Below are 15,883 nucleotides of genomic sequence, written 5' to 3'. Positions count from 1 at the left end.
GAAAACAAAAAAGATCCCCAAGGGACGGCAAAAAAAACTTGCAATTTTGGTTTCCTTTACCGGCAGCAAACTGAGTTTTTTCATCTTAACTGGGTTCGAAATTAATGAAAATCTAAATTATTAATTTTCGTATTAACAAAGCTAATTTTTCAGTTTAAAGTATGTTTTCAATAACCTTATTAACATTTTTTAGCTTGCTAAATAGAATTGCTAGAAAATTATTTTTTTCAATTCAAAATAATTAGAGAAACTTATTTTGAAAATATATTTTTATAGCTGGTCATAGCGCGAAAAAAAGGGTTTAATTTATATAATTAAGTTTTTAAACTTTGCTTCTCCAGACCTTACAGTTTTTTTTGAATTAAATGCATTGAAATTGAAAACAATTTTTGCGAGCCTTTCTTCCAGTAGAATATTTTGGAATGAATATACAATTTAAGAAGTAGGTTATAATTATTATGAGTTAAGAAACATTTTTCGGTAAGAGTTTCTGTATTAAATTTCTTTTGTTGAACCTTATTGCCAGTATATGTAACTTACCTTAAGCTACATTTCCTTGAAATGAAACTTCAAAAATGAATTTAGGAATTTAGTACTTTTTAAACTAGATCTTTCCGGACTTCTACACAGTACCATCATAAAAAATAGTAAATCCAATACATTCTTGGTGCCAAAAAATCGGCATTTCCTGGCGTTTATTAGGATTTTTTTTAACTTAACTAGGTACTTAATTAGCAGGCGAAACTAATCCTACAGGTAATTCAATCCTAGACAGGAATATTCAGTCCGGAGAGCTCCTCCTTGACCTCATCGTACAGATCCTTGTACTCCTCGTTCTGGCGGATCAAGAGGGCGACTGTACCGCGCTTCACGCCCATGGCAGCTCCCAGATCCGCCCGACTCGGGGTGTAGGTGTACGGGATGCCCTTCTCCTCGCAAACGGCGGGCAAGTGGCACATGATGTCCACAGGAGTCACATCGCCAGCAAAGATGCAAATTCTGGGGGATATGTTGTATTAGTTTCCGGTTTCGTGGGGGGTGAACTAACCATTACTCACCCAGTTTCTCCTTTACGCAGTCGAGTCTGCACATCCTTTAATCCATTTCGCAGGAAGGTCTTGTGCTTCATTGCCTTCTTCACCAGTTTGTAGCACTTTTTGGCCAGTTTTTTACCTGCCATCGGCTTGGCAATGGCGTTCACGAAGATCATCTTGTCGTCGTAGGACTCCTCCTCCTTGATGGTAACATCGCCGCTGGCCACCACGGAGGCATCGGCATCCTCGGAGCGTTCTACTTTCACTTTAACCATTGTTTTTCTCTTAAAAACGTGGATATTTTCGGTATAAACTGCGGTTCTTCTGTTTCAAACACGTGTTCAGTGTGACTGCGGCTGGGATTTTGAAATATACCAGGTGGCTCTAAAAAATATACTAAACTAAATACCGTATAGAGACAAGCCTTTGCTAATTAGTAAAGTTATTCACCATGGTTGGTGACTATAATATTGCTCTTATTAGAATCTATACACTGAACAAAATTTTGGGTTAAAAATTTTAATAAACATAATAAATTTTGTACAGAAATCATTTGGTTTATTTTTTCTCTAAATTTAAGTTAGAAGTTATTATATTTAAGATATTTTTTTCTTAATTTTTCAGAGATTTCTTAAATATATTTCTCACTCTCCATTTAAATTCCTTTTCCTAAGACCACATTAAACATTTATTAAAATCTCACATACATATTAAAAAATTTCACATGACATAAAACATTAAAAAATTATAGTAACTTCAGGGGAGATACACAAATCAAAATAATTGCTTGGCCATTTGGATGATGTTCATGGCCAATCTTATCTCCCGAGCGCCACGGACGCCCAGCGCCACCAAATCCTCCAGGGTCATTTGGATCAGCACCTCGATGTCAATCTCCTGGCGGGTGAAAAGCTCAGTAAGATGATCATTCCCAGTGCCATTGAGTAGGGACTTAACACGGGGACTCAATGTGGGGTGCTCCACCGGGGAGCTGGGTCTATAGCGTGGGTGAATGATACTCGGTGTGGGACTCCTGGAGTCTTCCATTTTAATCTTGGAGCTCTCCCTTTTCAACTTGGATGCCTCCAGCTTCAGCCGCGTTTCCTGCTGCAGTCGGATATCCGGTTTCGGCCTAGTCGCGCTCGATAGAGTGGTTCCTCCATTTAGCAGGGTACTTTGACTAGTTGGCGAAAACACAGATCGTGTGCGCATGAATTTTTGGGAATAACGCCGAGGCGGCAAACTAGCCTCTGATGAGCGTTGCGAGGCTGAGGATGGTCGACATGATGGGACCGTAAGATTATTGGCCTTCGGGATCCCGAACAGTCCACATTTGGCCTGACCCTTCCTACCGCCGCCGCAGTTGGTGGGCGTGACGTGGTCAAATGTAAAAGCTTCGGTGGTAAGGGGAGTTAAAGGCGCCAGTGGGGATGCGGGATCTGTTTAAAAATTACGATGATTTTATAGGTCTTTCTTGTTTTTAATAAGTTTGGGTCATTACCTCTATAGACGCGATTGTAGCGTTCCATTATGTTATTTAAAAAACAATTTTTCACGAGCACAAAGAGACGACAAAGAACGTGCAGAAAGTATGGCGAAAAACAAGTAACTGTAAGTTACAGCTTTGATAATGCGACCGCATGAAGAGCGCCAAGAATTACCAAATATGTGACGATCAGGCAATTCCTAATTAATAGCTAGAAAAAATATATCGGATAGATAAGAAGTGATTTAAAATATTTATTTTATTTTAATAAATATGTTACTATAGTTTCATACTCAACCAAATATGATTCACTCTTTTTACAAAAAAATAAATATAAATAAAAATAAACATCAACAACCTTTCATTTTTAATTAATTAATTTCTTTTTAACTGACACATTAGAATATTCATAAGCAAAACCTAATCTATTATTGAATCTCTGATGTTATCCACGTGATTTGGTTGAAATAAATAAATTAGAACGAAAGTTCAAAGAACTTGCTACGCATTAATATTTACCATCTGACATGTCTAAGTACCAAATTTCGTTTTTATACCGTCTACATAATATTATTTTGCTTCTAATTAAATCGAGTTTGGCCAGTTTTTGTTGTCGTTACTTTTGGGATGCGATTCAATTTGAATTGATTCGATTTTTGCGACGAAGTTTTTGCGACGAACTTTTTTGGGAATTAGCAATCAACAGATGAACCGATAAAAGGTAAACAATTGTTGCACAAAACGACACACAGCGTGCAAGTAAAGCGAATCAAAATAATCAATTAAATTAATTTAATGACGCCAGAAAATTCACAATTTTTGTGTGCAATAATGGGTAATATTCATAAAGCTGGATAAAACACATGGAGAAAAAAATTGTTACTTTAGATGAAATATGTGTGCAAAAATGTTAGCGACACAAAAAAGAATAACAAAAGGAAATTATTTTAAACTTATGTTATTAAACTATAGAACTGCTGTTTACCCATTACTTTATATGCCCAAATTTTGTAATATTTTCAATATCATTAAAATTTACCACAGTTTTAAGTTAGGTAAATAATATTCTTACTATTTCCAATTTTTGAAATTTTGAAATCCAATGCCTCCTTATTAGATTAAAATATTTATATTTATATTTAATATTTGTAGATAAACATTTTTTTCAACGGGACAAAAATTAAATATCAACCGAGAAAATCAAAAAAAGGTTTAAGTTATCCGATGCAATATTTTATACTAAAATTTAGAAAAATTGAAAATTGTTTTGCCTGCTGCAAAATCATGACATTGCCACCTGTTAAAGCCCCATAGGTATTATTGATGTTGCTGCTGTTTGTGTTTCGAGCGCTTACCTTGCTTTATTTGGTTTTTCGTGGGCAAGAACAACATGGAATTGTTGTCTTTGCGCAGTCGGCATTGCCGAAGCTTTAACCCTCCCTCTCTCCGGATGAAATGCCCCCCTTTAGCTCGGCCACATGTGGGGCTTGTTGTTGCCGGCTTTTGGCCAAAAAACAGCTGAGCTCAGACCAGCTGCTTTGTGTTTATATTTTTTCCAAGAGCTGCGTAGCGCCTGCGCACAAGCTACTTGGCCCCCCTGGTCCCCAATTAAGTCGACCGAAAAGCCGAAGCGGAAAGCCGAGCTTTTTACGACTCGAGAACAGACGTATAAAATTGCGATGCCTGGCCAGCAAGAGATTCAGTCGTCTAACGGAGTTCAAACCAAGCTGAGCTGGAAAGGTTCTGGTGCTAAGATCGTGGAAAATCCATCGAAGAGTCTGTCGTAAAAATTTAGAAAAAAAAGGAAAAATCCCAAGTCATATTGTTTGTGCGTTCGAATAAAAAAAAGAGATAATTTACGAGTGCCGTGCTGTGAGCGCATAATTGTATGCAAGTGCATAAAATAGCCAACAGAATATATCGCAATCAATTGGGGTGAGCCGAATAAATACACCCATCGATTGTTTAACCACTTGGGCAGTGTTCTTGAGACATGCAAAAGTAGCCAGTGGAGTGTTAAATAAAACAAAAAGTACGAAAAAAAAGTCACTACAACAACTACAACTAAAAACGACAACTTGCGAAACGTATTTTTTCGAGTGTTTTTCTGTTTGTTTGCCGCCGACGACGACGAAGCCGCCTCAACAAAAGAACTTTGGTAGGTTTTTCGGTTTTCCACTGGAGCTTTGCCTTTGTTTGCCTTGCTGTGGATTTCATGCAAATTAAATTAAGCAATTAAACGAAACACACAAAAATTGTATTTGCCAAGCTCAGTTCTTTAGATTTTTTGTTTTGTTTTGGCGATTGGATTACCTCATATAAGAGCTCCCTAGGTGATTGCAAAAGTTTCGTTATTAATCTTTTTTTTCTTGCTTTTCTGGGTATTGGCAATAATTACAAAATTTACCCAATCGGTCAGTTATTATCGCTTTGTCGGGTTGTGCTTGTTTTTTCGCTGCACTAGTTTTCGCTAGGAGTATGAATACAATTTTCATCTGTTTTATTTTATTTTTCACTTTTACCCGGTGCTCCTCTCATGGAAATTCAAATAAAAACTCAAAAAACTTTTTTAATAACAACAAACGGAGAGAGAGGGGCTAGGGGGTTTGGGGATGCACTGGAATATATTTAATTGAACAACAAAAAGAAAGCCAAACAATCGTAGGCAGCGCAGAAAAGTGGATTGTTGTTGCTCTTTTGCCGCTCAAACGATACACAATGGACAACGTACAGCTGCCACCTAGAACAAGTGGCATAATAAATATTTAAAAAAGAAATAATGACAGAAAAACCTAGAATGAAATTAAATATTTAAAAGTCTTCTTAATATATTGGGGCTAAAGCGTGTCGCTCAAAAAATAAATTCAAATGGGAAAACATTTGGTCATGCAAAGTTGGCAAAATAACAAAGGATTAAAGTGTATAAACACACAGGAAAAACTATTAAAAAAAATTCAAAAATTTATTTGAGCAAAATAAAATATTCAAATAAATAAGAGCAGAATCCTAGAACGAAAAAACATATTGAAAAGCTTTATTTAAATCTTTGCGTTAGGAATGATCATAATTGAAAACAGTTAACTAGGTAAATATAGGAACATTTTTAATAATTTTATTTGCTGAAACACAGGAAAAAATGGAACCTTGATCTTTCATCTAAAACAAATAAAATCTGGGTACAAATTTATTATAAAGCCTAGAGCTTATGAACCCCATTTAAAATATATATGTATTAAGCACCCTCATTCTATCAAAAAAAAGTACAAAGGCATAAAAGCAAATTTGGAAATGTGCAAACAAAAAATTCGCTTTGGCAAACAGATTTGAAAATAGACCAAAACAAACCGAAAGCAATAAAAGAGCACGGGAAAGTACGAGGCAAATTGTTGAAAAATGTAACAAGTCAAAGGAATTTTTTCTACGTCAAATTCGGTTTCCCCCATTTCCCCATTCATTCTCTATAGCGTGCCCACATTTTTGCGATAATTTAAATAGAACAAGAGAGAACGCTATAGTCGGGTGCCCCGACTATCAGATACCCGTTACTCAGCTAAAGGGAGTGCGAAGGATTATACATGGAGATAAAAACTTTGATCCACCGTAACTTTTTAACGAATGGTCCGATTTAAAAAATTTCTTCTACATTTCGATAGGTATTGATAAACACAATAAAACTGCATTTTTACTTTTCCAAAATATTGAAATTTTCAATATCGTATATATGCGATTGTGGGCGTTAGAGGGGCCGTGGCACCCTTTTGAAACAAACTTGCGCTGCGTAGAAACTCCTAGAATCTACATGCAAAATGTCAGTCTTCTAGCTTTTATAGTTTCCGAGATCTCAGCGTTCATACGGACAGACAGACAGACAGACAGACAGACGGACAGACAGACGGACAGACGGACATGGCTAGATCGACTCGGCTAGTGACCCTGATCAATAATATATATACTTTATGGGGTCGGAAACGCTTCCTTCTATCTGTTACATACTTTTGCACGAATACAATATACCCTTTTACTCTACGAGTAACGGGTATAAAAAGTTAAAAAATGAAAATCAAATGTTGTTTGCTCTGGCTGAAAACGTAAATAGAACGTGAATATTTGGAAAAAGAGTTTGGCTGCGATATAGTGGAGTGCATTTTGTGAATCTCTCTAAATTCAAATTTAATGGAATTTTTAAGAAGCATCTAGGAGAGAGAAATATTTTAAGGAGCTTAAAACATACTTTGACTTGATCGATAATAAGAATTTTAAAATAAAGTCAAATCATATATTCCGTTTAAGTTCAACCAAAAACCCCACTCCAGAGCCACTTTCTTCTCAAAGTTCACAGACTCGAAAAGATTAAAACAAATGCCAAGGAACTTTCTGGCTTTTTGATTTGGCTGATTTTCAACTTTTCTTTTAATGCCCCCCCCCGCTCACTTTACCCAGTCAAATATGCAAATGGAATGCGTTCAAGTATTTGTTGAAAATTAAACGGAAATAATTGAATTATGCTTAAATCGAATGAGAAGCATTCAATTCAATTCCAACGAAAGGCAACAATCGCGTTGAATAAATAAATATTTGTCCGCAGCGGAAACTAACCTATGGCGAGGAAAATAATGTAAATATTTGCGTAATCCAACATCATTTGCATAAAGCACCAAGGAAAAACCATTTGAAATGAAAAACTCAACTCTCTCTCTTGGAATCCTACATTTTTTTTGTTGTACTTTGGTTTTATCTGCAAGGATGTTTGACAGGCTGCCGGAAGTCTGCCAATTAGAGCAGGATTTCCAGGCCAGGACTTAGTCACACACACACCCAAACACATAACTGAAAATCTTTTAAATAAATTAAAAACTATTCTGTGTGCAACTCGAGTTGAGCAAATAAAGGCCTAAGCATTTTAAAAGTTTTCGAAAAATAAAATCCATAATTAATGGCCAGCATAAAAACAACTAAATCGAAAGAAAAGCTGCAGAAATGTGTGAAATTTTAAATTAAAGGATAAACTCACTTTCATGTGTTAGACGACTTTATTCTCGTCTAATGCCCAAAGGATCTGTTTCCACCCTAAGAACCAGAATGAATATGAATGTGCATCGTATGTTTCGGTAGCTTGAGTCGCCTGCATTGGGGATTTACCAGACCTACAAAAAAATGAAACAAAATTGTCCAACCAAAATTTATTCTGTTGTCGCTTTAGAATAGAGCAGCCACCAAGGACCAGCCGAATAAAAAAACTGAGAATAAAACACATAAAAGTACAGATACAATTTGCCAGTAAAAAATGTTTGTTCAAGAACTGCAGTCACTGTGGGCAGAGTGCTAGAAATGGTCCTTAAAATGGTGATATATTAAATGGTATAGGCAATACAAGATATAAATAGTACTGAAAAAAAATTTTTTATATGAATTAGAGTAATTTCTACCGTAGCCGATCAATGTCATATTTATAATTCAAACATATCAACTTGATATTTTATCATTTAATAAAAGTTATAAAAATACTGTTTTAAAATACATAATTCAGCATTTTTTTGAACAAAAATTTAAAAATAAGATAAACATAATCTTTATTCATATCAAAATGATATGAATAACTTGTCCTTTAAAAAATTTTAAATTAGCCTGCACAAATCAATCTGATCTTTTTTGATTTTCGTTGTATAAAATAAAATTATTAGATATAATTCGTTAGAAAATTAGTGGAAAATATAAAAATATTCCCACAACTTAGCTCATTCAATGAGCCCAATAAATTGGGCTTGCCCCTTTGAAAACCTATTAAATGATATGAAAAAGACCTTCGTTTTGACAGTTTCCAGCTCGTTGTGTGCCCATTGTATTGGGCGAGTGGAGACGAGCGTCGAGTGACGGAGCCAAAGTCACATGAGTGCAATTTTAAAACAGTGAAAGATATATAAAGCGAAAGCAAACAACTGATCAAATCTCGGCGCTATTGCAATGGGCGTCGTTTTCCAAAATGACGGCTTAGATGTACGCCCATAAAAAAAATATAGACGATAGAACCTGAAAGTTGAGAAAGAGCTGGTGGGGCCAGGCACCGAGATGGCAAACAACTGAGGTTGCAATAAATCCCCGGCAAGACAAGCAAAAGGAGCTGCAATTGAACCGCCTGCTCCTTGGTCCTTCGTCCTCCATCCACTACTACCATCTACTGGTCGTCCTGGGTTCGAATAGCGCAACAGAATGTCAATTACTTGAATGTGAGGTTAGGTCAAAGCCATCTAGCCGAGCTTGATTTTCATTTGAAAATTCCCTGCCCGGCAAAATGGGAAAAACTATTGGGAGCCCTGCTGATTGCCTCTCAGTTACTTTGACTAATTTCGGTAAATCGCCTTGCGGAAAGCAATAAATTTTTGTTCAAAATCAGGAAATTTAATGGATTAGGGGATGCGAGAAATTTACCCTTGATTTGAGGTTTGAATTTTCATATTCCGGTTGCATTTATTACCTTTCGACCGCATTGCATTTGTGCACTAGCACTCAGCGAAAAAATGCAAGCTAACAGTTAATATTAGATAAAAATATTATTTTTAATTTAGGTTTAAAACTAAAAAAATTCCCATTGTTTTTATTTTGGTCCTGTGATTTTGAAAAATGATTTTAAATGAAAATTGCCCAATTTTCTTCAAGTGCTGCATCGAAAAGTGAGCAGAGTCAGAGTCTTGGCCCAAGTCGAAGCGTTTTTTGTGGGTTTCATTTATCGATGGCCAGCTTGCATGTTTGTCTGTCAATTGGATTTCGTCCTGGAAGTGAGCTTTGAGTTCTGGGTTTCCGTTTGCAATCCAGATCCAGAATCACAGGCACTTGGCCGCCTTTGAGCTGTGAGCATGCAAGGGGCTGGCTGGTCAAATGTTCAAATGCCTGGGCTCGTTTGCAGGTTTCCTTTGTGCCTCTGGGCTTGGAATTCCTGCTCAGAGTTGAAGTTCGAAGATTGTCCGCATGCCTTCAATCGCTTACTCCGTTGAATAGCTGAAATATAATCATTGGGAAAAAACCCTAAAACAATTGAATGCAAGCTGGCAAATAAGTCGTATTTAATCTGTAATTTAAATCAGCAAAGGGCCACGATTAGTATGAGCATGTTAATAAGTTAACAAAGGGTGAATGTGACAGGCTCGTTAATTGCTGTTAATGGCTGGTGATCGGTTATCACCATTTTCTGTAGAAATTTTCCTACACTCGTTCATAAATATTTATGCTTGATCGATTTGAATGAGATATAGGGATCAGATTTATAAACAGCTTCACAGCTTATTAAATTAATTATTTTAACGGAAGGAAAATATTAAAATTCTCATCAAATATTTGAAGCTACACTTCCTTACTTTGTAATTTACCGTCCGAAAACAGTTAAAAAAGTTTCTGCTTTGGTAAATCTGTGCTCAAGTTGATAAACAACATCAAAGAGACATAAACACAAAAAGAGCAAAACTGAGACCCAGACTATGACTATTGCGGGATATACTCCGCGAAAGTCCTCTATAGTTACACTTAAGTAAATATTTATTTGAATATTTAAGTGAATATAAATAATTTTAAATAACTAATAATTGAGATATATTGATTTCATTTTATTGCTTGGTCGAAATATAAAAACAAAAATATTTTATATCTATCTATATCTATTATAAAAGTCTAAGCTTTTAATAGTTCTTTACCATTACTTGAGTCACGTTATTAAAAAACCGTTTTATGAATATTAAAACATTTATTTTAATTTATATAAAATAATCTGATTTAATGACTTAGCAATTTAATCGTTCGTCGAGAATGAGGGCGTTACGTTACTTTCTCAAGTTAACGCTCCTTTTAAAACATTTTCAAATATCATTTTTCAAAAACTTTTTCTAAGTGCCAAGTGTACGCGAGATAAAGCGAGTGACGAATACGTTGACGTCTCCTGGCTGTGATGGAAGTAGTCGCAGGGCCGTCGCATCAAAATAAATGGATATAGTTTAAGTGTAGGAAAAACATGGCCGAAACGGAAGAACTAATGGATGGATGTATGGCTGGCTGGTTGGCTAAAAGATGGGCTGTGACAGGAGGCCGAGATGTAACCAGAACTGTCAGATCTGATGCCGTTGTTGCTGTTTTATTCTATGAACTCAGAACGCGTCGCGTCATTCGCAATTTTTCTATTGTTTGCGCAGTTTTTTTTTCTCCCCGCTTTTTCTACTATGTTTTGTTGCCGTCTTTTTTTGCACGTTACGTCTGTTTGTCTGACAGCTGAGCACTGTTTATATGCCAGACATATAGCTACCCCCGGATATATACGTATACGTATCTGAATCTGTATCTGTATCTGTGTGTGCCCAGACGACTGCCTGTCGACGGAGTTCGCTCGTATTACCCTGTCAATCTTTACTTTCATGTGCTCGTTTGTAACGTTTTCGCACTGCAAGTGAGAGGGAAATTGCGGAGGTGTTTTCGGCCATTCCGATATGGAGTGGCGTTCTGGGGAATGGCTATAGCATGGAGCATTGATTTGGGCTCGTATCGGGAAATACGCATTGATCTATTTTTGGTCTTTTGGAGGCGGAAGTTCTCCTTTGTCGTCCTTATTTTGGTAAATATTTATTAAAGAATTGTTATGTCTGGAAAATTTCTTCGTTTTATATATTACTGCTACTTAACTTAATTTAATATTGATTTGCGTCTCAATAACTAATTTTTTCTTTGTTAAAAAATATATTGAAAAATCTTAAGGGCACGACAAATTTCCTAAGAAGTTCTTAATTTTTCTTTAAAATATATAAAAAACCCAACAAAAATGGAAATGTTATTCAATTCTTAAAAATTAATACATTGCAAAATTATAAACTGTACAAGAGATAAATACGTATATCTTTAACGTGTTCTGTAGTTCTCAAAAATATACTTATTTTTTTAGGACAAAATCCCTCAGTACCAAAATATCCTTTTTCATCAAATAGAGTTTGCCAAAGAAGTCTGCAGGATCTGTAACATAGTAACGCAGTGCAAAACTGAATGCAACCCCTTAATAGTTTTCATCCATATGAACGTATTAAAATCTTAAAAAAAAACAGCCCGCCAAAAAAGAGAGTAAACTGCGGTGGCAGGGGAGAAAATGCGATGAAGGCTTTGTCCGTGTTCGCTGCTAGAGAAATGAGCAAAAATTCCACCAAAATGGCAAAAGCAGCGGGAGAAAGGGGGTGTGGAGCCGAAACACAGAGTGCCTTGTGTGACACAAGTGACACTATTTTCTGGCGCTGCCAGTGCCACAAGTAGAAATTCGCTAATGCCCGCTGTTGCAGGCGGCGGCAACAGCAAGAGCAACAACAGGCGCACTGGGGATGCAGCGCCATGTTGCAATTATTAATTCCGGCTGGAAGCGAAAAATAAAGTTGGATATGCAATGAGCAGGAAGCAGCACACGCCAAAAGCACAGGCGTGGCGTGCAAAAAAATGAGGCCTCACTCCAGCCAAATAACACTCATCCGCCGCGTTGCCCAACCTCAGATCCTATTCGAGATGCGAGCGTGAAATTATAAGAAATTAAAAGAAGACGGACATTTTAACCCAAATTGCAGATATAATATCAGCTTCATGACAAGACATTTTAAAATAAGATAAAATTAAATTTTCTTTCGTCATAAAATTCATCTAAAATTATACCTTTGATGCCTGTTATAAAAATAATAAAAATTATTTATGAGTTTAATAACTAAATATATTTATTATTTGTCAACAATGTCTTATTTTTTTATAAAGTTATATAACCACTTATATTAAATTATTAATAATTCGGTATTTATTTCGATGTCTTAGTGTACGAGCCCAATATATTAATCATTTTTTTATGCACGAACCTTGGGTTTTTTGTTTGCCCTAGATATATCTTTATCGCGAGCCTTCACTGTCTTTTATTCTCAGCCCGCTAAATTCCAGCCCATCATCAGGGGCAGCGAAAAAAATAACCGTGGATAGCAGAGCCTGCGACGCCGTTTCCTCTTTTGTTTGTGTGCAGCGCATAATTTGCGAGACAAACATGCAAAAATGCCCCAGAAGTGAAAAAAATATCCCAACCTACATCCAGATCCATGCATATACATGCAAACATATATGCAACGGTACATACGGAGCCGAAAAGGGAGAACAATTCCCCAGCAAGTTGAAGTGCAAAATGGCGGGAGCAAAGGACCCCAAAAGAGGGGGCCTAAAAGGGGGCTTACGAAGGGGTTGTAAAAAGGGGCTCTAAAAGGGGGGGCTTAGGGCAGGGACCGTGCGGTTGCGGGTTGAAGATTTTGAAGTTTTTGCGGTGGCCGCTGTTCGTTTCGTTTCGCTTCAAGACGCAAAGTTTATCTTGCGCTTAGGCGCAACGGCCGCGAGTTGCAACCAACGGCTTCATCTCAAAGGCTCTCTACTTCTTTATGTTTGTAAGTGTAGTGCACTTGAAAAATAGTCTATTTAATATTTTAAACAATTGCTAGTCGACAGTTAATACCTTATAAATGAATGGGAAGATTTAACTTGCTCTAGGTATTTAATTACCTTTCTTAGCAAAAGTTTTATAATAATTGTTTTAAAAAATAAATAAATTGAAAAAATAAATTAAATATTTTTTTTTTGCATTTTAAGCTAAAGTAAATTTTTATTAAAATTTATTTATTTATATTAAAGTTAACGAATACCTGCTTCCAGCTTTTCTCAGTGTTTTTGGTGTGGCAGCTTTTGTGGGCCTTTTTGACTTGTTTATGGCCATAAGTTGATTTCCGAAATGGAATTCTCAAAAAGGGATTTGGCTGCCGGCTCGGCCCGAAACCTCATTATTGGACTTCAAAGCGAATGGCAAATCCCGCGGCCAAAAACCCGGTCAAAAATGGCCTCCGTTTATTTAAAGGAAATGTACCGACAGATGCAGGACCACTATCCGAACCACCCACCATTATCTCCACACACACAAACACACTTCCAAATATACAACCAAAAAAATGAATCAATTTTTTTATGTACGCCCCACTTCATTGTCTCGAATCCAAAATGGAGGAAGGATATTATTGACTAATGGCTGCAGCCGAGGGAAATTTATGGTGCTCGAAGGATGTGGCTCTGTATGTGTGTGCATGAGTTAATGAACATTTTTGATGGTAATTGAATGCGACGCTGGGGTTTGCCACTGTAGTTATGTCTGATGTATTGCCCGTCCCCGGGGGAAAAATATATAATTTATACACACGATTGATAAGCGAAATGAATTTGTCATGTCTCAGACTTTGATTCTCAGCTGCTGATTGCCAGTTGAGCCAAGCAAATAAATACTAGTAGGAAAATAAATAATTATTAATAATTTTTTCTCGGCGAGCGTTTGGTGCCAGTCACTGAAAAATTGTAAAACTTTGCATTTGCCTGGCCGACAAATAAATGCGAGTCCGCACTGAGGTTCTGGAAAAGCACAAACGAAATGGAATCGTAAAAATGGAAACAAGTTGCAAATAAACAAAAAGCCAAATCCCTTGTAGCCATAACAAAAAAAAGGGAGTGTAAGGGGAGGGAAAAGGGTAAAAGCAACTGAAGGAAAACAAAAGGAAAACATTTGTTTAGCACTTGAAAAATGTGCTCCACTGCACAGGGCAACAGCGAAAATTCTGCGGCCCCTGATCATGTGGTTCTCCGCTTTTCCGAAAACCCCCTCCCCTGCCTCTTTATACTTGTCAACCTTTATATGAAAATGTTTGAGCTCGTTTTTTTCTCCTAGTTAGACTTTGTGAACCCGAAAGGGCCTGCGTGTGCCTGCACTTGTCGCTTTTCTATATGGTTCGAACAGTGGGCTGGAATAAATTTAGTTTATACTATAGTATATGAAAATAGCTTAACAAATAATTTAAATCCTGTTACTGATATTAATAATAATTTTACCTAATGGTTTAAATCAATATAATCCTAGTCTATAACAAAACAAAATAGATTTTTTTTATAAGAGGAAGATGAAAAGGTAAAATGGAAATTAAAGTTTTAAATTGCCGCACGCATTATTACGATTTAAGAAAATCTTCTGTGTTAATAAAGTTAAGTAAAGATTCTTAAAAAAAATATTAAGCTTTGAAACTAGCCAAAAACTCTGCTCTTAATTTATATTTTCCAGAATTGCTTATGTAGATTTTAAATTGATATGATAACTCTGAATAACCACTGTATCTGTAATTTTTTTTCGTTTTGTTTTTGTCACTGTGGTCACGCCGCTGTCATCAAGCCAGATGCTCCTCCGTCTCAAAATTTCTCCCCCTCTTCATTCATCGGGCAAACACTGTGGCAAAATAAGGGGGCAACAGAGTGGGAAACTGGGAAAAACTTTGGGGAAAACCGAGGAATACAACATAATTGCAATTTGCGTAATTGTGCCCCTAAAGCTGAATGAGAAATGAGCGGCAACGAGTCGTGCTCTGAGTAACTGAGAAGAGAGTTGGGCTTATGCTTAGCGGGCGCGGATGACAACGCGGACGGACGGACAGACTGGCGGACAATACGGACAACGGATTGTGGACGGACTGGAGCACGGCTAAAATATGAATATCCGAATGTACTTAATAAACAAAAACACAAAAGAAAAGCAGCCAGAGTAAACAGCATGTAGTATGCATGGAGAAAGCGCACAATGCCAGCCCTTCCTCCCTTAAAAATCCACACACCCCCTCCCCTCCCCTTGTTATTCGCCAAGGGGTTTTCCGGCAGTTTTGGGAAGTTTGGGGCTTCCGTGTGACACCCATGGAAAACTGCACTGAAGTTTATTTTGTTTTATTTTTTTGTTAGGGGTTTGTCGGTTGGGAATATTTTTAATTTTAATATGCATGCTGGACGTTGCCGGCGGGCGGTTTCTGTGGCAGGGGGCGTGGTTTTTGGTTTGGGGTACATCAGCTGGAATTTTCATGGCTTTTGTATCTGCTGATAGAATGTGTTTTATTTTCAGTTTGCATTGTTGTACATAAAAATACGAATTTTGCGAAAGGATTGTATTTGGATTGAACTTTCAATTGAAAAATATTCTATCAGGTTGCCATAGATAAAGTGAATTAGAAAATCATGTTAAATGGAATTTGTTCAATTTTCCTTATGCCACGTAGCGGGGATTATAAATGTAAATTTCGGAATTATTTCAACGGGAGGAAGGATTATTGGGTTTTAAAATACAAAATATTAAACCATTATAGAATTATTATTGGACTTTACAGCGACAGCTTTATAATATTTCCCCTAACGTTTATTTATTATCTTCAAATATTTTAACTTAATAAAACATGAAATTATTTTTTGACATACATATAAATCGGATGACGCATTTTTCAATACAATAATTATACGCGACATAAGTCAAGCAAAAACA

The 15,883-nt window shown here is 36.6% G+C and overlaps 3 protein-coding genes across 4 annotated transcripts in view; 1 reads left to right on the top strand and 2 right to left on the bottom strand.

Moving 5' to 3' along the window:
• Positions 1-657: 657 nt before the first annotated feature.
• On the bottom strand, positions 658-1,408 carry NHP2 (NHP2 ribonucleoprotein). Its single transcript, XM_017154663.3, has 2 exons — positions 1,059-1,408; positions 658-999 (listed from the first exon to the last, which is right to left on the bottom strand). The coding sequence occupies exons 1-2, from the start codon at positions 1,307-1,309 to the stop codon at positions 768-770; spliced, it is 483 nt and encodes a 160-aa protein (XP_017010152.1). The 5' UTR covers positions 1,310-1,408; the 3' UTR covers positions 658-767.
• Positions 1,409-1,698: 290 nt separating this feature from the next.
• gnu (giant nuclei) lies at positions 1,699-2,666 on the bottom strand. The gene is made up of 2 exons (XM_017154662.3): positions 2,536-2,666; positions 1,699-2,473 (listed from the first exon to the last, which is right to left on the bottom strand). The coding sequence occupies exons 1-2, from the start codon at positions 2,561-2,563 to the stop codon at positions 1,809-1,811; spliced, it is 693 nt and encodes a 230-aa protein (XP_017010151.2). The 5' UTR covers positions 2,564-2,666; the 3' UTR covers positions 1,699-1,808.
• Positions 2,667-4,212: 1,546 nt separating this feature from the next.
• LOC108055781 (Ig-like and fibronectin type-III domain-containing protein 2) overlaps positions 4,213-15,883 on the top strand; it is a 74,632-nt gene continuing 62,961 nt past the window's right edge. The window contains exon 1 of one of the 2 annotated variants that reach the window (XM_070214536.1): positions 4,213-4,678. The gene's annotated coding sequence lies outside the window, so the exon portion shown is untranslated. The remainder of the gene's footprint in view (positions 4,679-15,883) is intronic. The other variant, XM_070214535.1, reaches the window with a different exon arrangement.

This window comes from Drosophila takahashii, chromosome 3L (assembly GCF_030179915.1).
Source record: "Drosophila takahashii strain IR98-3 E-12201 chromosome 3L, DtakHiC1v2, whole genome shotgun sequence".
Lineage (NCBI taxonomy): Eukaryota > Metazoa > Arthropoda > Insecta > Diptera > Drosophilidae > Drosophila > Drosophila takahashii.
This window is presented reverse-complemented; position numbering and strand designations above follow the sequence as displayed.

Excerpts from the sequence above, each read along its gene's own strand:
- NHP2 (XM_017154663.3), bottom strand. The coding sequence starts at position 1,309 with ATGGTTAAAGTGAAAGTAGAACGCTCCGAGGATGCCGATGCCTCCGTG. Across the intron at positions 1,000-1,058 it reads CTGCGTAAAGGAGAAACTGG|AATTTGCATCTTTGCTGGCG; the intron begins GTGAGTAATGGT and ends CATATCCCCCAG.
- gnu (XM_017154662.3), bottom strand. The coding sequence starts at position 2,563 with ATGGAACGCTACAATCGCGTCTATAGAG. Across the intron at positions 2,474-2,535 it reads CTACAATCGCGTCTATAGAG|ATCCCGCATCCCCACTGGCG; the intron begins GTAATGACCCAA and ends ATTTTTAAACAG.